The sequence below is a fragment of the Peromyscus californicus genome, unplaced genomic scaffold (assembly GCF_007827085.1).
Source record: "Peromyscus californicus insignis strain IS unplaced genomic scaffold, ASM782708v3 Scaffold_16__1_contigs__length_79575227, whole genome shotgun sequence".
Taxonomy (NCBI): domain Eukaryota; kingdom Metazoa; phylum Chordata; class Mammalia; order Rodentia; family Cricetidae; genus Peromyscus; species Peromyscus californicus.
This window is the reverse complement of record NW_026294458.1, coordinates 42,162,752-42,184,295: the sequence shown is the minus strand read 5'-3', so window position 1 is coordinate 42,184,295 and position 21,544 is coordinate 42,162,752. Positions and strand designations below refer to the sequence as shown.

The 21,544-nt window shown below is 38.0% G+C and overlaps 2 protein-coding genes and 1 pseudogene across 3 annotated transcripts; 2 read left to right on the top strand and 1 right to left on the bottom strand.

Annotated features, from left to right (window-relative positions):
* The first annotated feature begins 652 nt into the window (after nt 1–652).
* On the top strand, nt 653–2,303 carry LOC128111556 (olfactory receptor 5AC1-like). 2 transcript variants are annotated; one of them, XM_052739810.1, is made up of 3 exons: nt 653–1,294; nt 1,699; nt 2,026–2,303. In XM_052739810.1, the coding sequence occupies exons 1-3, from the start codon at nt 653–655 to the stop codon at nt 2,301–2,303; spliced, it is 921 nt and encodes a 306-aa protein (XP_052595770.1). The 2 variants fall into 2 exon arrangements, with proteins under 2 accessions (XP_052595770.1, XP_052595769.1); XM_052739809.1 differs by lacking the exon at nt 1,699 and having other exon boundaries at nt 653–1,290; nt 2,021–2,303.
* A 12,513-nt stretch (nt 2,304–14,816) lies between these two features.
* On the top strand, nt 14,817–15,739 carry LOC128111555 (olfactory receptor 5AC1-like; annotated as a pseudogene).
* Nucleotides 15,740–20,239: 4,500 nt separating this feature from the next.
* On the bottom strand, nt 20,240–21,160 carry LOC128111554 (olfactory receptor 5AC1-like). Its single transcript, XM_052739807.1, has one exon. It carries the CDS (start codon nt 21,158–21,160, stop codon nt 20,240–20,242), a length of 921 nt encoding a protein of 306 aa, XP_052595767.1.
* Between the last annotated feature and the right edge of the window lie 384 nt (nt 21,161–21,544).

Sequence of the window (21,544 nt, the reverse complement as noted above, 5' to 3'; positions counted from 1 at the left end):
AGATATAGTAACTTTTAGTCTTACATAAAATATTTGAAATTTCTATATGAAATTAAAGTAGAAATGATATATTTTTGGAGGGAAATGGGACTAAAAGAAGAGGGAAGAAAAACGGAAGAGCCTCTTGAAAAATGAGTGTGCTCAGAGGGCATTTTTATACTTCAATGAAAACGCCATTAGGTAAAACATTACATTGTGTATAGTGAATATAGCCTCATTGAAATATATCAAAACAGTTCACGAGGACTTGAAAAAGAGGCTTTTCGCATTCAATTAGTCTTTCAAAAATATTTTACTATAAAATGTACCATACATTTTGCCATTGTAAATTCTGGACACAAGTTGTCATTTTATGTGCATCATTTGCAGTAATTGAGACTAACAAGCATAAAGTCAAGTCAAAAACTGGTGTCAAAGGCCTACTCATTTAACTTTCAGATAATTGCATGTCAAATTTTGTATACCAAAATTTAGAAAATACTTTGTGTTTCTAGAATGCCATTAAATGCAGAAACATCACACTTATATATTTCTGGGTTCAGAAACGAATGCAGCACCGGTCCATGAGACTGGAATGTGATGCCATTCTCAGCCAGTTCCTTCAGATTTTATGTTCCTTCCCTCTTTGCAGTGAGCAGCCTGAGCGGGTGTGATGGAAGGAAACAGGACCCAGCTGACTGAGTTTGTTCTCAGAGGAATAACAGATCGTCCAGAGCTGCAAGTTCCCCTGTTCCTAGTGTTCTTCTTCATCTATATTGTCACCATGGTGGGCAACCTTGGCTTAATCTTTCTCATCTGGAAGGATCCCCATCTTCACACTCCCATGTACCTTTTCCTTAGAAATTTAGCCTTTACTGATGCCTGTATTTCATCCACAGTGACTCCAAAGATGCTTATGAAATTTTTAAATAAGAACGACATGATATCCCTAGGTGAGTGTTTTGCCCAATTTTATTTTTTCTGTTACAGTGTAACTACCGAAATTTTCCTCCTGGTAGCAATGGCCTATGACCGCTATGTGGCCATATGCAACCCTCTGCTCTATCTTGTGGTGATGTCCAAAAGACTCTGCACTGTGTTAATAAGTATGTCATATATAATTGGTTTTGTAAACTCTGGACTTAACGTAGGGTTATTATTTAGATTGACTTTCTGTAAATCCAATGTAATTGACCACTTCTACTGTGAAATCTTGCCACTCTATACAATCTCTTGCATTGATCCATCTCTTAATGCATTGATCGTTTTTATTTGTGCTTCTTCTATACAAATTGGTACCTCTGTGACCATTGTAGTCTCTTTTTTTTTTTTTTTTTTTTTTTTTTTTTTTTTAAATGTTAAAGCAATTTTAATTTACAGAAATTATACATTGATTTTCAACTTTTATACTTCTAACAAAATTATTTTAAAAAATCAACTTTAAGACTGTATAAAGTTTTCAGTAAGCGTCCAGATGTTTTAATTCTGTCAAGAGCCCCATTGTAGCTACTAATGTCTGTGGTCCCTTTCTTTAAAGTAAAATGATTTGTTCAAGAAGATACAAGATTTGTTGGTAGACACTTGCACCCTTGCTTTTGTTTCCCTAAATATATTCACTTACAGTATATTATCATGTAGAATGGACAGTGGAAATACAAATGGTCAGAATTTGTAAGAAAGTCAGCATTGCCCCTGAACTTATCCTAGCTACATGTACAGAGTTGGAAGGAATAGAGACCACATGGTAATTTTCATGTCTTCACCCTTGGAACTCAATCTTCAGTCCCACTCTCACTCTCTATTACCTCTCTCCCATTCCTGTCAATACTCCCTCCTCCCTACGAATCCCTTTAAATGAACAATATGTGCTAGTACTTCGTTAGAAATTGCATTAAACTTTAAAATTGTGTTTAATGAGAATTCACAACTTTAATGCATAATTTCCCTTCTTTTTGTACTGAATTAGGTCAAATTGCAGGTATAATACATATAGAATTGTATTTAGAAGAACTATGTTAAATCTTACACTCTCTGAAGTTAATTTAGTCTCTTATGCCCGTGTCCTATTTGCTGTTCTGAACATGAAGTCTGAGAGGAGCAGAAAGAAAGCCTTCTTCACCTGTAGTGCCCACCTGCTGTCTGTCTCTTTGTTCTATGGCACTCTCCTCTTCATGTATATGAGTCATGGGTCTGGACCAGGTAAACAACAGGATAAAATGTATTCACTGTTCTACACCATTGTGATACCTCTGCTAAACCCCTTTATTTACAGCTTAAGAAACAAGGAAGTTTTGGGTGCTCTGAAAAAAGTGATAAAATTATAATCATTTTTAGAAAATTTCATCCTCTGTTCTACTACCTTCTCCTGTCTTATGCAATGCAGCATAATACTTGTTCTTATGTTTTTCAATAGCTGAAATTTTATGTACTGTTAGCTACAAAATAAAAATTTTGACTGTGAATGGCTCTCATAGTAATATGATTATAAAATAGTTAACAAGGACTTTAAGAGCTAATTCCTGTTTTTGTTGTTTTGAAATTCATACTAACTGTGAAAGTTATTTGATTAATTTCTTTATTAGATTGACAAACTTTAGCTTTTAAGATGTATATTAAAAGTCTTCAAATTTATTTTTTGTTAAAAAGCAAACTTCGGCTGTGAAATGATTTTTTTCTTTTCATTTTTTAATATTAAGAAATTTTCTGTTCATTTTACATACCAACCACAGATGCCCCTCTCCTCCCTCCTCCCACCCTCTAGCCTTCTCCCCAACAGCCCATCCCTCATTCCGACCTCCTCCAAGGCAAGGACTCCCATGGCTAGTCAGCAGAGCCTGGTACATTCATTTGAGACAGGTCCAAGCCCCCCCTCTGCACCAAGGCTGTATAAGTTTTCCCACCATAGGCACTGGGCTCCAAAAAGGCATTCATGCAGTGGAGATGGATCCTGATCCCACTGCTAGGGGAACCTTAAGCAGGTCAAGCTATACAACTGTCTTGCCCATGCAGAGGGCCTACTCCAGTTGCATGGAGGCGCCATAGCTATTGGTCCACAGTTCATAAGTTCCAACTAGTTTGGTTTGGTTGTCTCAGTGCATTTTCCCATCATGATCTTGATGTCCTTTGTGCATAGAATTCTTCTTCTCTCTCTTTGACTGGACTCCTGGAGCTTGGCCTGGTGTTTGGCTATGGATCTTTGCATCTGCTTCCATCAGTTACTGGATGGAGGCTCTATGATGACAGTTAGGGTATTCACCAATCTGATTACCAGAGTAGGCTAGTTCAGGCACCTTCTCCACTTTGCTAGTAGTCTAAGGTGGGGTCATCCTTGTGGATTCCTGGGAACTTCCCTAGCACCCTGTTTCTCTCTATTCCCATGGTGTCTCCCTCTATCATGGTATCTCTTTCCTTGCCCTCCTACTCTGTCCCTGTTCTAGCTCGACCATCCCATTCACTTATGTTATCATCCCCCATTCCTTGTCCTCCTTTACCCCCCTTCACCCCATTTGCTCATGGAGATCTCATCTATTTCCCCTTGCCAGGGCAATCCATACATCCCTCTTAGGGTCCTCCTTCTTACCTAGCTTCTCTGGAGCTGTGGGTTGTAGTCTGGTTATCCTTTGCTTTACATCTAGTATCCACTTATGGGTGAGTACTTACCATGTTTGTCCTTCTGAGTCTGAGTTACCTCACACAAGATGATATTTTCTAGTTCCATCCATTTGCCTGCAAATTTCACGATGTCATTTTTTTTTTTTTACTGCTGAGTAGTACTCCATTGTGTATATGCACCATATTTTCTTTATCCATTCTTCAGTTGAGGGGCATCTAGGTTGTTTCCAGGTTGTGACTATTATGAACAATGCTGCTGTGAACATAGTTAAGCATGTGTCCTTGTGGTATGATTGAGTATTCCTTGGGTATATGCCCAAGATTGGTATAGCTGAGTCTTGAGGAAGATTGATTCCCAATTTTCTGAGAAACTGCCATACTGATTTCCAAAGTGGCTGTACAAGTTTGCACTCCCACCAACAGTGGAGGAGAGTTCCCCTTGCTCCACATCCTCTCCAACATAAGCTGTCATCAGTGTATTTGATCTTAGCCATTCTGACAAGTGTCGGATAGTATCTCAGAGTCATTTTGATTTGCATTTCCCTGATTTGTTTAAAATCTATTTTTCCCTTTTAAATAATTTTTGAAGAAAGTACATTTAAATCATAAATAATGTGTAATTATAATCAGTACATAGGTAAATAATACTTATGCAACATGTGATTAGGAATGCCACTCAAAAACTTAAAGGATTGTATTTCTTGAGATTTAAGAGTACTCTGAAAAAGATAAATATTTATGTTCTCAGAGTTAAAGTATTAAAAATGTCTTTAATCCCAGCACTCGGGAGGCAAAGCCAGGTGGATCTTTGTGAGTTCGAGGCCAGCCTGGTCTACAGAGCGAGATCCAGGAAAGGTGCAAAGCTACACAGAGAAACCCTGTCTCGAAAAAACACAAACAAAAACAAAGAAACAAAAAAAATGAAAAGGAGCATTTGAGTATTTTTTTTCATGGAGCATAAAAATTTTAAATTGTACAAAACATCTGTCTCTCTGCTACTTGTGCCTATCTTTCGTTTTCACATATTTCTTTGGCTCTGAACCAGAAATCTGGATGCATCTTCTAGCCAAGATCTTCAAGATCAGATACACTGTGCTTCATGTATTGAGCTACATGAAGTCAACAGCATCCTTCAGAAATATTCTTGCCATGACTGTTTATAATTTCTTTGGATGTCATAACAATATGAGAAAGAGGGAAACAAGTTGAACAATATAAGATGCAGGAACCACAATGTAGGATATATGAAAATATGACTATACTATTTACACAAACTTTTGAGTGGAAAAAGGAACAATACTGTTGTAGGAATGTGAAAAGGCCCCATTGGTTCTCATGTTGGGTACTTAGTTCCCATATGCTGTCACTGATTGGGAAGGTTATGGAACTTTTAGAAGGTGCAGCCCTGCTGGAAGAGGTGGGTCAGCACATCAGGTCTTGAGTCTCTATAGCCCCATCACAGTTCTTATTTTTGCTCTTCTTCCTGAATGTGTATACAATATGCCCACTGCTTTAAGCTCAGCCACAGGGACTGTATTCTCCAGGAAATGCAAACCCTAATCCATGCTCTACCTTTTACATAAAGCAGCTCAGACACAAGACTGGCATCAGATCAGACAGAAAAAGGCTGTGCTGTTTCTGTGATCATCCTGACCCTGTGATTCTTAGGCCTTTGAACCTCCTTTGCAGGAGAAGCATGGAAGAGTTTGAAACTTTGAGCCAGGGAAGCCCTCGACTGCTACAAGCAGAGCTTAATAGTTCATTCTAATGGGAGTTTGGAATGTCAGGAGTTAGAGAGAAGATACTATGCTTTTAAGCCTGACTCATGATGTTACAGACCTGAGCAAGGATGACCTAGAGGTATTTCAGGGTTATACTGTGGCAAAGAATCTTGAGATACCTCTAAAATTGGATTGAGACTGAATTGAAAAGTCCTGGCCCAATATGTTTCATAGTAGAAAATTCAAGTTAGGACAACATTCAGATTGTGTTGTGGTTATTTATCACTGTTCTTATTCAGAGCTGGAGAGAGAGAGAGAGAGAGAGAGAGAGAGAGAGAGAGAGAGAGAGAGAGAGAGAGAGAGAGAGAGAGAGAGACAGAGACAGAGACAGAGACACAGAGAGAGAAGTGAGTAAAAAGATATATAAAAATGATACTATGGTAAAGAATCTGTGTGTGTAAGATTGAAGTTTTCAAGAAGAAGGGATACACGATGTAGCATCTGTAATTGATAAATCATTAGTTCCATTAAACTGAACCCTGGTCCTCTGCACTGGGACAGTAAGAAAGGTGCCTTTAGGGGAGCAAAAGCCCACCCATCAAAGACTTCAAGTTGTGAAAATATAAATATATTTGAAACAGCTCACAATGGAGAAATACTATATTGATCCAATAAGGCAACTGCCTAGCAGGGTGTTTCCTCAAAACTAAGAAGCCAATACAACTGTGAAGCAAGGGTCAAAGACTACCTCTAAAACTGAACGCAGAACTTGCCAGCATTGGCCATGGTACCACCTTTGAAGGAACGAAAGTTGCAAGATTGAGGGGGAGTCATGGCAAGCATCTCTGTCCAGACAATGTGTGACAGGTTAGAATCCATGCAAGGAGGTTCTGAGAGCACTCTGAAGCTGTGAAGGCAAATCAATGGAGACCCTAGGGATTTGGAGGTGCCAGGGTCATGGGACATCTGCTGAGGAAAGCTGCACACATGGATTGAATTAGCACAGCAGAAAGGCTGTGTATGCCACAGGCAGCAGAGTTGCACAGACGAGGCCTCCAAGCCCTTTGCAGCTGCGATGATTCCTTTTCAAGTCTTATGGGCTGGACATGGAGCTGTAGGACTTAGTGTTGGCCCTGCTAGATATTGGTTTTGATTTCAATATTTCCTTGTTATGCTTCTGGTCTCTTTTAGAATGACAATGATTACTCTGTAACACTGAATGATATAAGTAGATATTTTAATTATATTTTACTTCGGTTATAATTAAAAGTTACCATGCATCTGTCATTAGTTGAGAATCTGCCTTGAGATTTTGGACATTTTGACTAGTGCTGGGACTGATTAAGATAATGGGGTCATTAAAGTTATACTGAATGCTCTTTGAATCATGAGTGCACCATGGAGACCAGGGGTGGAATGCTTTGGTTTGATGGGGAAAATGCTCAATGTGGGGGTCATAGGTTTGAATCCTTGGTCCCAGCTGGTGTTACGTGGAGAGGTCATGGAACTTTTAGGATGTGCAGACTTTGTTAGAAGAAATTGATCCCTGGCAATAGGCTTTTGAGGCTTTCTAGCCTGGCCCTACTCTGTGTTACTGCTCTTTTTCCTGACTGTGGTTACAATGTGCCAGCTGCTTTAGACTCCTGCTGCTCTGACTTTACTGCCATGAAGGACTGCATCATCACAGAACTGTGAACCCCAAACTATCCTTTCCCTCGTAAACTGATGGTCTAGGGTATTCTGTTACAGCAACTAGAATATAACTAATGTACTCTCCATGAAAAAAGAGACTCTTGAAAAAGAAAGACTCAAATGCAGTCCTGTGAAAGGTAAGTGGTGAACACCGGAGAAGATGACGTAGTGTTAACATAGTCAGACCTCAAAGTTGTATTGTAGTTAGGAAGAAAATGTCTGTGGCTTAATGTTGCAGTCTGGTGCGCTCGGCTGTGAAATGGTATAATTATCATTAAAAATGGAGGTAATCTCTTTAAAATGGATTACCTCTGCTGGTGTTTTCTCTTCATTTACTCCATCTAAATGACTTTCTGTTTTCCATGTCAACTTAAAATGCAATGAACTATGTGTAAAAGTTGCAAGCCAGGCTTGGTGGCACTTACCTTTAATCCCAGGACTTTGGAGGCAGAGGCAGGCAGATCTTTGTGAGTTTGAGGCTAGCTTGGTTTATAGAACGAGTTCCAGGAAAGACAAGACTTTTACACAGAGAATCCCTTTCTGGAAAACAACAACAACAACAACAAAACAGAAAACAAAACAAAACAAATACAACAAACAAAAAACTAAAAAAAAAAAAACCACCCTAAAAACCAAGGGTACAGAGTTAAATTAAATCTCCAATGACCAGCAAACTTCTCATTTTTGCAGTCCTCAGTCTTTATTCTCTTGCAAAAGAGATGGGCACATTAATTTATGCGTAAGTAAAACAACCACCAACACAATTTAAGTCACCATTACGTGTGTCCTTATCTTCTGTCACCAATGACAAGAACTTCCCTTTCTTTCCCCCATTAGACTCTCCGGATACATTGTAGGTAAACATTAGTAACTTTATTTTAAAAGTAAGGGAATTAAGATTAAGAATATTTATTTGGTCAACATTTTAGAGACAAAATCTCCACGTCTGTATGTTAAAAACAGGATGGAACTGGCTCCAAAACCCACAAGTACACCCACAATATCAGTGCTCCGATGATGTCTACACTCTCATGTCCACTACAGTATCCTTCACAATGCCCACTGTATTAAAGGGTCCTACATGCCCACTAATGGGTGGACTGACAAAGTAAATGAGGTGAGCATACAGAAAGAATACTATTCAAAAGATGGAAATTCTGTCATCTGAAAAAAACATGACTGAATCTGAAAATTACCCAGTCCAGGAGGCCCAGTACTGCTTATTCTTATTTAAATGCATCATCTAAAACAGAGAGACACACAGCAAAGAGGTCACGCAATTATCAGGCCTGGAGAGTTGTCACACCAAGAAATGGTTGTTAAGGGAAGAAGGTTTCAGTGAGAGAAGAAGACATTGTGGGGCATCTTCAGGGCATGGTGACCATGGCTCGTCATGAAGTACTTCCTCCATATACCAAAACATCATTTGTACTCAGAAAGAGATGCAACCCTAAGTTTCTGCCTGGATCTCCCTAGGAAGGAAAATTGGAGAGATACCAAGTGTGGACTGCAGGGGAGTGGAAATGGGAACATGATCGATCAGGTAGTGGGGTAAGGGAAGAGTGCTGAAAGAGACTACTGGAAAGGGGGAGCATTTCAGGGTCAGGTAAAAATCTAGCTCAAGAGAATATCCCAGGAATCTATAAAGATGACCTCAACTAAGACTCCTAGCAATATCGGATACATAGCCTGAACTGGCCATCTTCTGTGACCAGATTGGTGCCTAGCCCAGTTGCCATTGGAGAGGCTTCATCTAGCAAATGATGGGAACAGATGCTGACCCACAGCGAAACATTAGGCATTACTCAGGGAATCCTACAGAAAAGGAGGAGAAAGGACTATAGGAGCCAGAGGAGTCAAAGACAACATAAGACAAGCCACAGAATCAACTAACCTGAGCTCATAGGGGCTCTCAGAGACTGAACCGCCAACCAGGGAGCCTGCATGGGACTGAGCTAGGTACTCTGCATATGTGTGACAGTCGTGTAGCTTAGTTCTCTTGTGGGACTCCTAACATTTGGAGCAATGCTCTCTCTGACTCTTTTACAGGCTTTTGGGACTCTACTCCTCATACTGGGTTGCCTTGGCCTGCCTGATACATGGGAAGGTAGTTAGTCTTAGTGCAGCTTGATGTGCCATATTTTGATGATATCCATGGGAGACCTGCTCTTTCCTGAACTGAAATGGAGGAGGAACAGATTGGGGAGTGAGAACAAAGTGGGGGTCTGGAAGGAGAGAAGGGAGGGGAAACTTTGGCCTGGATGTAAAATTTTAAAAAGTTTCCAATTTTCAATACAATTGAAGGTAACTTACAACTCTTTATAAAATGTTATAGCTTTTCCAAATACATGTGGATCAGGAATATTTTATGCTATGTTTATGTAGATATAGATACGTTAACATGTTTAATAAATATAAATAATATATTTATTAATATTATATTAATAATAAAAGATAAATATAAATAATAAATATAGTATGTTTGTTATTTTTGGCTTGGAAAACAGAGCAACATGTGTTGCCTCTGGATATGTAATATAAATGATCATAATATAACTGCAGAATTATTGCAAAAGTATAAGACAACATCCTTAACAATGTAAACATATTTGGATGCAATGCTTTTCGATTTTAGAACTTTAAGATTAGAGATAGTCATAGAACACTTTTTTGAGACTACAACTTTTTAATACCAATATTTTTCTCTTTCCTTTCCTCCCTTCGAACACTCCCATATAGCTCTCTCTACTCTCTTTTAAATTTATAGTCTCTTTTTTTCAAAATTACTATTTCATGCATATTTGTATATATACACATATATTAAGATTGTTACACGGAAGATGGTTGTTTGACTCGAACTGTTTGGGGGGCACCCAGGCAGGGGGATCAGGATCTGTCCCTGGTGCATGGACAGGCTTCTGGGAATCCAGTGCCTGTGGTGTGACACCTTGCACAGCCTTGGTGCAGTGGGAAGGGGCTTGGACCTGCCTCAGCTCAGTGAGCTGGGCTCTGCTGACTCCCCATGGGAGACCTCGATTTGGGGGATGTGGGGATGTGGGGTGGCTTGGGAAAGAGGGCTGGGAGGTCTGTGGATAGCATGAGGAGTAAGTAGAAAATTTCTTAATAAAGAAAAAAAAAGATTGTTACAGCATATGGACCTGTTCAGTCCATATAATGTTTCTTGTATGTATGTTTTTAGGACTGACCATTTGGCACTAGACAACCAATTGGTGTGCTCTTCCCTGAGGAAGAGCACATCTCCTTCTCTCTGTTCAGTAGACTATAGTTCTTGTAGGGCTGAGGTCTCTTGGGCTTTTCTGCATCTTGCTTGTCATGTTCGTTGGTGTCATACTTACTCAGCTCACATTTGGCTGACAATGATGGTGAGAATTTCTGGATGTTGCTTCTGATACTGCTAGGAGACACAATCTCACAGCAAACTCCCTGATCTTCAGATTCTTACAAACTATATGCTTCTCCTCCTGAAATGTTCCTTGAGCCTTAGATGTGGGGATGTTTTCACAAAACTTTATAACCAGGAAAAACAAGCCTATGAATTTTTAAAAATTTATTTTCATTAATTAATTAATTAATTAATTAATTAATTAATTAATTAATTTTTTTCACCTAGATCACAGTTTCCCCTCCCTCCATCCTCTCTTCCCAGTCTCTTCCTCAACCTCTCCTCTTCCCCATGCCCCAATTCACTCATTTTCCTTTCTCTTCAGAAAAGTGTAGGTCTCCCATTTTATCAGCCAGCCATGGTATATTGAGTTGCAATAAGATTAGTCACCTTTTCTCCTACAGAGGATGGATGAGGCAACCCAGTAGGAGGAAAGGGTCCCAGAAGCAAGTATCAGAGTCAGAGACAGCCCCTGTTCCCACTGTTAGGAGTCCCACATGAAGACCAAGTTATAAAACTGTCACATAAATGCAAAGGGTGTAGGTCAGTCCCAAGCAGGCTCCCTGGTAAGTGGTTCGGTCTCTGTGAGTCCCTATGAGCCCAAGTTAGTTGACTCTGTGGGTTTTTTTTTGTGGTATTCTTGACCCCATCTGGGGCTCACAATCAAGCCCATGAATTAAGTTAAGAGATTAGAAAATGCGTCACTTATTTTTAAAGAAATCATATTTACATTCACATCACTTTGTTTTTAACAGTATATATGAATAATACAGACACAAATGGAAAGACATGGATGGGTAGGAGGGAGATGTATGCATGAAAATGCTGTCAGTATTGACCAGCAATCAGTGTGACTGCAGCAATTTATTCTCTTTATGTCCTGTGTATTTTCATTGCTTTAAACATTTTTCTGATATTTGATTAGAGTAAGCCATATTAAATTTGTTGATTTTATATGTGAGAAATGCTTTAACATTGGAAGTATCATGTTTCAATAAAATTTATTCTTAGTAGGAGAAGGGTGTGAAACAATCTATTCCACCATTGATTGAAACTGAATTAGTAAATGCTGGTTTAACATGAAAATGATATGAGAACACTTGAGAATATCATAATGGTAATATCATACTAATATATTGTATGTATTAATAAAATATTTTCTAAACATTATAATATGATTATTGATTAAAGATTGATAAAAACTGTAAGTCAATTGCACCTAATATATCTAAAGAATGTCAATGGAGTAAATATATTTATTTATAACTGACTTTTAACATTTGGGTTTTAGAAAGCAAGCAAACCTATGTAAGACTAGTTACAATCAGTTTGTTAGTAATAATTAGCTGAATAATAAACAATGCCCAGCAGACTAGCTTTATCCTATAGTGAATTTTTGGTTACATTGAGGGAGTTTTAGAATTGTTGAGATGATAAGAAATAAATACCCCCTACAATCTGTTTCTGTTAAAGAAATATGACATGAGAAGGACAGTTGTCACTGACACTCTTGTTCCTGAAGCTTGATTATCTTCATGGAGATTTAAGCTTCGTGGCAACTTGGGAAAGAACATGTTTATTTCAGATTACAACTCTCAGGTCTCTATTAGAGAGAGAAGTCAGTACATTTACAGACCATCTAAAATTAAATACCTCACTGCTCACTGCTAATGTCAACTACTGTCACGGCAGGAAAGTTTTCACCCTCTTTCTTGCCCATCCTTTCTGTGTTGTGACCTCACCTGCTTTACAGTTGGTCAGTAAACTCAATTCTTACACAGGTCCCACCCATGTATGCAGCTGTTTTCATAGGAATTTGGTGAGAAAAACTATTTTATTATCATCTTTATAGTTCAACATATCACTACCAAAAGTTTGTCATAAAGTGTCAATACCTTTATGAAAAGCATAATGTGGAAATATGTTTTAGGAGAATTATCTAGCAAATATGACACTTAGCATTCCTGAAAAGCTAAATGAAATGTTTTGTTATTTTGTTTCCTTTTCTAAATCACTTCTGATTCACAGTTACGTATTTACATACCAAAGATTTGTGCTCAATCATATGAACTTCTAAGAGGCCATACGGTCACTCTCTGCTGTGATTCTCATGAAGTAAAATTAGGCTTTCTTATGTTTACTTTGGAAATTGCCATAAGCTAGACAAATTTCTTGTTCCTGGAGTCATATGACTGTGTGGTTTCTTATGGCATTTATGCCTGCTTCCCCACCTGATTGTTGGATTCCTCAGGAATCCTGGGATACAAAGAAAGGAAGAGTCCCCCACAGCTACAGCATCAGTTTCATGGTAAATGCTTGGAAAATGTACAAACAAAGGTCGTTTTAATGGTTTTTGACATTTGACTGTATGACGTTTAATAATTTTGACAAACATCTGCTTCTCTGCTATTGTGTTTCAGCATCCAATAAAACGCCAAGCAAGTTTTCTCTTTCCTATTCCCAGTTGAAATGGAGGTGAGTTATTTCCACAGAGTAGTTTTTCTATTAAATAGGAAAAAGGAAGCAAAGTGTGCCCTGTGCAATTTTCTGTACAATGTTTCAGTTCAGCTACACATTGTCATTGCCTCAAGATTATTTCTTGCCTATTCCTTTAAAAAGATCTCCTTTTCCACTCCTTTAAAAAATAAATAAAGCAGATGATTTGAGAAAAGTAGTTTCTTTAAGATTACTTTCTTCAAGAATTACTTTAAGTAATTCTTCACAGATTTGGGAATGGAGTCGTTAGCTAATTCTATATGACTACTAAGATTCAAAAAAGTAAAACTACGTGTTGGTAGGAAACCCATTGGGCTGGACTTGTCTTAATACTCCATGACTATTCTATTCATTGGATGATCACACTCTGAAGCCTGATATTTTTAAGTGATCAGCTCCAATTTTAGACCAACAACACAGTGATGCAAATACACAAACCATCTTATGCCCAGAATTGTGTATGTTATCATTACAGAAACATAGTAAAGTGGTAACAACTTGAACGCTCTCCCAGCTGTATTCTAGGATCTGGCACCACTGTCCTGACTGATTACACTGATGGGAATGAACACATTCCTTGGTGAAATATTCTGCCTTGTATGTTATTTCTGTGGTCATTATATATTAGGTAGCTTCATGTTTTATCTACTTAATTCCTTTTATATCTAAAACACAGTATTCATCACTTATGCTGAATGCAGATATTGAAGACATTGGCCTTCATTCTATGGTGATGTGTTTTGTAATGTTAAATAGCACCTTTAATTTCACAATCTCTCTCAAGGAAACTAAAGGCTCAGGAGACACCATGACATTGTTAAAATCTCTTCAAAATTATAGACAACCCAAATATTAAAAGACATTCTTAATTTACAGGGCAATTTTCCATAAAGGAATGTTTAAATTTCATTTCTTTGATCTACCATTAACATGTAAACAAGTTGTGTACACATTTGTGCATATGGGCTTTAACTTAAAATGAAAGTGATTTTAATATCATGAATTAACATGAATGACAGTTTTTTTTAATTATAATATAAAAATTATTATATTTCAATTCAGGCATCTTTAATCCATAAAGAAATAAATTAATGCTTCTTTACATGTATTTTATTGAAAAAATACATAAAAATAATATTCAAGATTTGTGGTTGTTCTTATAAATGTATAATCAGGTAGGATATATGAAAAGGATAGAAGGGTCAAAATATTATAAATTACCATCTTATTACTTGACCTGTTTATGTCTTAGAATGATAGACACACAAATACAGCTAATACCAGAAGCACAGTCCACTCTCCTCCCACATAAGAATAACTGAAAGATGTATATGAAATGACAGTAGGATGATGCCATTTGAGGAGGTGACGGGAACCATCAGAGAGGGGAGAGAAAACTGGAGAGGGTCAGCACATTCAAAGTCTATTGTAAACCAGAGAGAAAGTGCCATTATGTAAAGTAGTACTTTATACAGTGAGACTTCTCAATTTGAGCTTGTATTGAAAATTTATAAAGTGCATTTTGAATTTCCATCATTCTAATTTTTGTATAAAATTTATATATTACAAATATATTTAAATTAAACATGGTCTTAGCATGTATTAAATTGAAAGTAATTTATGATTATTTAGGGCAATGTGCATAATGCCAGGTAAATCAATGTCTGTGATTGTACTTTCTCAGTTACTTTTCAGATAATTGCATGCTTAAAATGTATACATTAAAATTGTTGAGCAAATGTTTTCTATTTCAGGGAGGCTTCAGAAGCAGAAACAGTACACTGTGTTCCTGTTTATTAAGGAGATTTTGGCATGTACTAGTGTGAACTATAATATGATCCTACTCTCATTGAGTGTTGGCCATGTTTTGTTTGTCTCCTCCCTCCTTGCAGTGAGAAGCTTGAGGAGGTGTGATGGAAGAAAACAGGACCCTGCTGACTGAGTTTGTTCTCAGAGGAATCACAGATCGTCCAGAGCTGCAAGTCCCCCTCTTCCTGGTGTTCTTCTTCATCTATGTCACCACCATGGTGGGCAACCTTGGCTTAATCTTTCTCATCTGGAAGGATCCCCACCTTCACACTCCCATGTACCTTTTCCTTGGAAATTTAGCCTTTGCTGATGCCTGTACTTTATTTATCCTCTGTGACTCCAAAAATACTTGTAAAAATTTTAGGTAAGAATGACATGGTATCCCTGGGTGAGTGTTTCTCCCAATTTTACTTTTTTTGTTTTAGTGCAACCACAGAAATTTCCCTATTGGTAGCGATGGCCTATGACCGCTACGTAGCCATATGCAACCCTCTGCACTATGCAGTTGTGATGTCCAAAAGACTCTGCACTGTGTTAATAGGTATGTCATATATGTTTGGTTTTTCTAAATCCTACAGTTCATGTAGGGTTATTATTTAGATTAACATTCTGTAGGTCTAACATTATCGATCATTTCTACTGTGAAATCTTGCCACTCTTTACAATCTCTTGCACGGATCCATCCCTTAATGCATTGGTGATGTTTATTATTGCTTCTTCTGTACAAATTGGTACCTTTGTCATTATTGTAGTCTCTTATGCCCACGTCCTATTTGCTGTCCTGAACATGAAGTCTAAGAAAGGCAGAAAGAAAGCCTTCTTTACCTGCAGTGCCCACCTGCTGTCTGTCTCTTTGTTCTATGGGCCTCTTTTCTTCATGTATGTAGGTCACGGTTCTGCTCCAGGGAAAAACCAAGATAAAATATATTCACTATTTTACACAGTTGTGATTCCTCTGTTAAACCCCTTTATTTACAGCTTAAGAAACAAGGAAGTTTTGGGTGCTCTGAAAAAGGTTACAAAATGATAATTATTTTCTTAGTATTTTAATTTTTTTGTATCACCTTTTCCTCTCTTTTGCTGTACATAATAATATTTGATCCTGTGTTTTACAAATGATATAAATTTCGCATATAGTTCATTAAAGGATTAAAAAGTTAACTGTGCATATCTGTGTTAATATAATATTATTATGAAATAGTTATCGATGACTTTAAGAGCTAATCGCAGCTATTTGTTGTTTTGAAAATTCATACTGTCTGTGAATTTTACTTCATTAAATTAATTTCTTCATTAAATGAATAAACTTTTGGTTTAAAATCTATATCACAACTCTTTGGATTTATTTTTATGAAAAATCAATTCAGGTGTATAAATGATTGGTTTAAAAGCTATTTTCCCCTTCTTAATAATTTCTTGAGGATAATTCATTTAAATAATCTGTAGTTATATTACCAATACATAGGTAAATAATACTTATGAAATACATGACAAGGAATAACACCATAGCACTTAAAAGAGGTATTTCTTGAGATTTCAGAGTTATCTGAAAGGGATAAATATTAATGTTACACTCATTTAAAGTTCTCAACTTTAAAGTGTTAAAAATCAAAATAAGCAATTTTTGTCATAGAGCATAAAAAGGAAATTTGGAATTCTTACACAATGTCTGTCTTTTTGCTATCTTTTATTTTCACATATTTCTTTGGCTCTGAGTCAGACATCTGAATGCAGCTTCTAGCCAAGATCACCAAATTCACCTCATTAGGAAGAAGGTGAACAGACGCACTAGGCTTCATATCTTCAGCTACATGAAGTCTACAGCATCATTCAGGAATATTCTTGCCATGGCAGTTTATAATTTCTCTGGGTGTTGAAACAATATGAGAAAGAGGGAAATGAGTGGAACAGTATAAGATGCAAAAACCACAATGTAGAATACTTGAAAACATGACTATAGAATTTACACAAACTTTGAATGAAAAAAGAACAACACTGTTATAGGAATGTGAAAAGGCCCCATTGGTTCTCATGTTGGGTACTTAGTTCCCATATGCTGTCACTGATTGGGAAGGTTATGGAACTTTTAGGAGGTGCAGCCCTGCTGGAGGAAGTGGGTCAGCACAAGGAGGACTTGAGTCTCTATAGCCCTATCCCACTTCTTATCTTTGCTCTGCTTCCTGAGTGTGTATACAATGTGCCCACTGTTTTAATCTGGGCCACAGGGACTGTATTCTCTAGGAAATGCAAACCCTAATCCATACTTTACCTATTACACAAAGCAGCTCAGACAGAAGATTGGCACTAGGCAGTATTGTTGCTCTGATTGTCATGACCTTGTGGTTCTAAGGCCTTTGAACCTCCTTTGCAGCAGGAGCACGGAATAATTTGAAACTTTGAGCAAGATAAGCCCTCAACTGTGACACGCAGAGCCTAAGAGACCATTCTAATGGGAGTTTGTAATGTCAGGAGATAGAGAAAAGATACCATACTTTTAATCCTGACTCATGGTGTTGCAGAGGTGAGTAAGGATGACCTATCAGTCTCTCAGCGTTATACTGTGGCAAAGAATCTTTAGGTACCTCTAAAAACTGGATTGAGATTAAATTGAAAAGTACTGGCCCAACATGTTCCATAGCAGAAAATTTAGGTTGTGTTGTGGCTATTTCTAATTGCTCTCTTTCAGATCTACACTGAGATAGAGATAGAGATATATATATCTATATATAGAGAGATAGACAAATAGATGGACAGGCAGGTGTATAGCAATAAGTGAGTAAAAAGAGACACAAATGTGACTATGGTAAGGAAAATGTGTGAGTTAAGACTGAGGTTTGAATATAAAGCATCTGTACTTGATAAAGGAAATAGCACCATTAAAGTGAAACCTGATCCTCTGTATTGGGTCATTAATGAAAGCTCTCTGAGGTGTGAAAAACCAACACCCATTAAAGACTCCAATTTGCTGGGCAATCATGGCAGACACCTTAAACCTAGCACTTGTAATGCAAAGGCAGGCAAACTCTGTGAGTTCAAGTCCAGCCTGGTCTACAGAGCAAGTTCCAGGACAGTCAAGGCCACACAGAGAAACCCTGTCTCAAAAAACCAAAATAAAAATACCCAAACCAAACCAAACTAAAATAAACAAAAACAAACTCCAAATTGTGAAAATACAAATATATTTGAAACTTGAGTGCCTAAGCTCAGAATGAAGAAATAGTTTCTGGATCCTGGAAAGCAACTGCCTAGAAGAATGTTTCCTCAGAAACTAAGAAGCTAATACAACGGTGATGCAAGGGTACAGGATACATCTGCAGCTGGCTGCAGAACTTGCCAGTGTCAGCCATGTAGTACTACAATTGAAGGGACGAAGAACGCAAGATTGAGAGGTCGTCATGGCAAGCATCTCTGTCCAGACAATGTGTGGCAGGTTAGAATCCATGCAAGCGGGGTTCTGAGAGAAATTTGTTTTTTAGTCATGAAGACAAAGCAATGGGGACCCCAGGGAGTTGGAGGTGCCAGTGCAATATATCTGCTGAAGCAAGCTTTGCACATGGAATCGAGTTGGTACAGCAGAAAGGCTGTGTATGCCACAGGAAGCAGAGTTGCACAGATGAGGCCTCCAAGCCTTTTGCAGCTGAGATGATTCCTTTTCAAGTCTTATGGGCTGGACATGGAGCTGTAGGATTTGGTGTTGGCCCAGCTGGATATTGTTCTTGCTTTGGCCAATATTTCCTTGTTATGCCAGTATTCTTACCTTTTGGAATGAAAATAATTACTCTCTATGACATAAGTTGATATTTTGTTTCATTTTGTTTTACTTAGGTTACAAATTAAGAAGTTACCTTGCATCTGTGATTAGTTGAGAATATTGTTGTTCGAATTTTAGGTGGTCCCTTATTAAAAACCCAGAGCCAGATATCAGGGTGAAAGCTGAAAGATCAGAGAACCAGACAGCAGCCACTAGTTCTTACTAGCACTTTGAGAGCTAGTTAAAAATTTTAACAATATAGATAGCTATAATAAAAGAAATTTGAACTGAGGTACTTTGACTTGCTGGTCACTGCTGATACTGGAATCCATAGGTGTTTAAAGAAAAATATCCTTGTCAAGTGCAGGATAATTCTCCATGAGTTAATGGATGGTGGAGGGACCAGCAGATCCCAAAGCGAAGTTGTTGCATTTTCTCTTAGGTGCTGACCAGAAGTACATGGTAAGACTCTATTACTGAAGACACTGCACTCTTGACCCAGAACAGAGAGACAGCAGACAAGCTAGAAGCTCTCTCTCCGCCGAGTAGCCCTAGCCCTCAGAGTCCTAGAAGGTGCTATTGAGGCTGCAGGGGGAGAACACTCATCAATGGCCCTGACACCTGTCAAGCAACTGGTGTCCACTGATTTGGTGTCATCACGACTGCTAGAGGCTAATCAATGCCCTAATGATTGGATCTTATACCCACTCCAAGGAAGGAATGCCATCCTTGTACTGTGAACATGACCGAAAGCACCTGGCTAGGGTGGTCACAAGCCCTGTGGGGTTGGATTTACTACTTCTTACTGTGCTAAATGGACATGAGGTCAAACTATTTTCTAAATGGGTGTATTACTAGCCATAGACTAGTGCAGCTTTCAGTCTTGGTCACAGAAGCTTCTTATTGTGGAGGACAATGGTTAATGCAGAGACTCAAAACAGGGCTTTTGAATGTGAGTGGATGGAGGTGACAGAAAAAATTGGAGGGGGATGACAGAAGAGAAGAAATGGTGTAAATATTGTACTCATACATGAAATTTTCAAAAACCATAGTTTAAAAAAACTGGCCAAAATGCTGAAAATAATCAATTCTAGAGTCCACAGTCCTGAACTGGACAACTCTAACACCTGCTCCAAGGCCTAAGGAACATGATGGAAGAGTGGGAGAAGAAATGTAAAAGCAGAGGAAGAGGAGGAGTTTTGTGAAACACTACCTTCTGTATTCAACATGGTCATTGGAATTATGAATACACAGCAGTGGAGGATGCCTGAATAAACAGACATGAAAGTAGGGAGGGGCACTGTTGGACAGGAAGAAGAGAATCAGCAGATGTGTGGGAGGATGGGAGGGGACAGTGGGTGATACTTATGATCATGTGCAATGCATACATTAATAAAACAAAAATAAATAAATGAAAAATAGAAACTGAATCCATATATTTTTGGAGTTTTATTTCAATAATATACAAACACATGTATTAGGAAAAGAATAATTTATTAATTTTATGAAGAAAATAATTTGTGGATAATTCATGTGCTCCTTTGATTGTGAATTCAAAAACAACTTTTGTTCTATCTTTCCTTAAAGTTTTTTCTATTTTTATAATAATAATAATAATAATAATCAGGCATTTTACTCTATATTTTACTGCTTTACTTAACAATATGTAAAAAAACATCCTGTTATGTGGAAAGGTACAGGCCCAAAAATTATGATGACCTTAAACAGAGAGAATATGATCATAGGAAACACCTTTAAGTTTTCAGAAAACAGTCGTCATTTTGTGAGTTTTCTCAAGGCATCTAAAACTTCTTTATTTCTTAGGCTGTATATAAAGGGGTTTAGCAGAGGAATGATAACAGTGTAGAACAATGAGTACATTTTACCCTGATAATTGTCTGTGTCAGATCCAGAGAGCACGTATATGACAAAGAGGGTGCCATAGAACAAAGAGACAGATGCCAGGTGGGCACTGCAGGTGGAGAAGGCTTTTCTCCTGCCTTTCTCGGACCTTTTTTTCAGGATGGCAAAGAGCACACGGATATAAGAAACTATAATGCTCATAAAAGTACTCACTTGTATAAAAATAGCAAAAATGAAAGCAACCAATGCATTAATGGATGGGTCAGTGCAAGAAATTGTATAGAGTGGCAAAATCTCACAGTAGAAATGATCTATTATATTGGAACTACAAAACGTTAACCTAAATAACAATCCTACATGAAGCAAGGCATGTAGAAGTCCAATTAGATATGACACACTTATGAACTGAACACAGAGTCTGTTGGACATCACCACTAGATAGAGCAGAGGGTTGCATATGGCTGCATAGCGGTCATAGGCCATCGCTACCAGGAGGAAACATTCTGCAGTTGCACCTACACAAAAAAAATAAAATTGGGAGAAACACTCACCCAGGGATATCATGTCATTCTTATTTAAAAATTTCATAAGCATCTTTGGAGTCACAGAGGATGAAGTACAGGCATCAGCAAAGGCCAAATTTCCAAGGAAAAGGTACATGGGAGTGTGAAGATGGGGATCCTTCCAGATGAGAAAGATTAAGCCAAGGTTGCCCACCATGGTGGTGACATAGATGAAGAAGAACACCAGGAAGAGGGGGACTTGCAGCTCTGGACGATCTGTGATTCCTCTGAGAACAAACTCAGTCAGCAGCGTCCTGTTTCCTTCCATCATACCCGTTCAAGCTACTCACTACAAGGACGGAAGACATTTTTTAAAATGTGACTAAGACTCAGTAAGAACAGGACTAGATTGAGACCACTTTCCTGTGCTTCAGATACTCCACAATCAACAGATAGGAAGGTGTCATATTTCTGCTTTTTAAACATGCCAGAAACAGAAAATATTTTGTGAACAGTTTTAATGTATAAACTTTCAGTATTCAATTATCTGAAATATGAATGAGACCATAGACACTAATTTACCTGGTCTCATGCATATGTGAATCCTTTAGGAATTGTATGTTTTTCTGTGTGTGTTTGTCTCTGTTTGTGTCTGTGTGTCTTTGTGTGTGTGTGTCTTTGTGTGTGTGTGTGTGTGTGTGTGTGTGTGTGTGTG

What these genes read in the sequence shown, in the direction of transcription:
- LOC128111554 (XM_052739807.1), bottom strand. Translation starts at nt 21,160, where the DNA reads ATGATGGAAGGAAACAGGACGCTGCTGACTGAGTTTGTTCTCAGAGGA.
- LOC128111556 (XM_052739809.1), top strand. Translation starts at nt 653, where the DNA reads ATGGAAGGAAACAGGACCCAGCTGACTGAGTTTGTTCTCAGAGGAATA. An exon ending in ATTGGTACCTCTGTGACCAT is followed by an intron (nt 1,291 to 2,020) that starts TGTAGTCTCTTT and finishes CTCTGAAGTTAA; the next exon opens with TTTAGTCTCTTATGCCCGTG.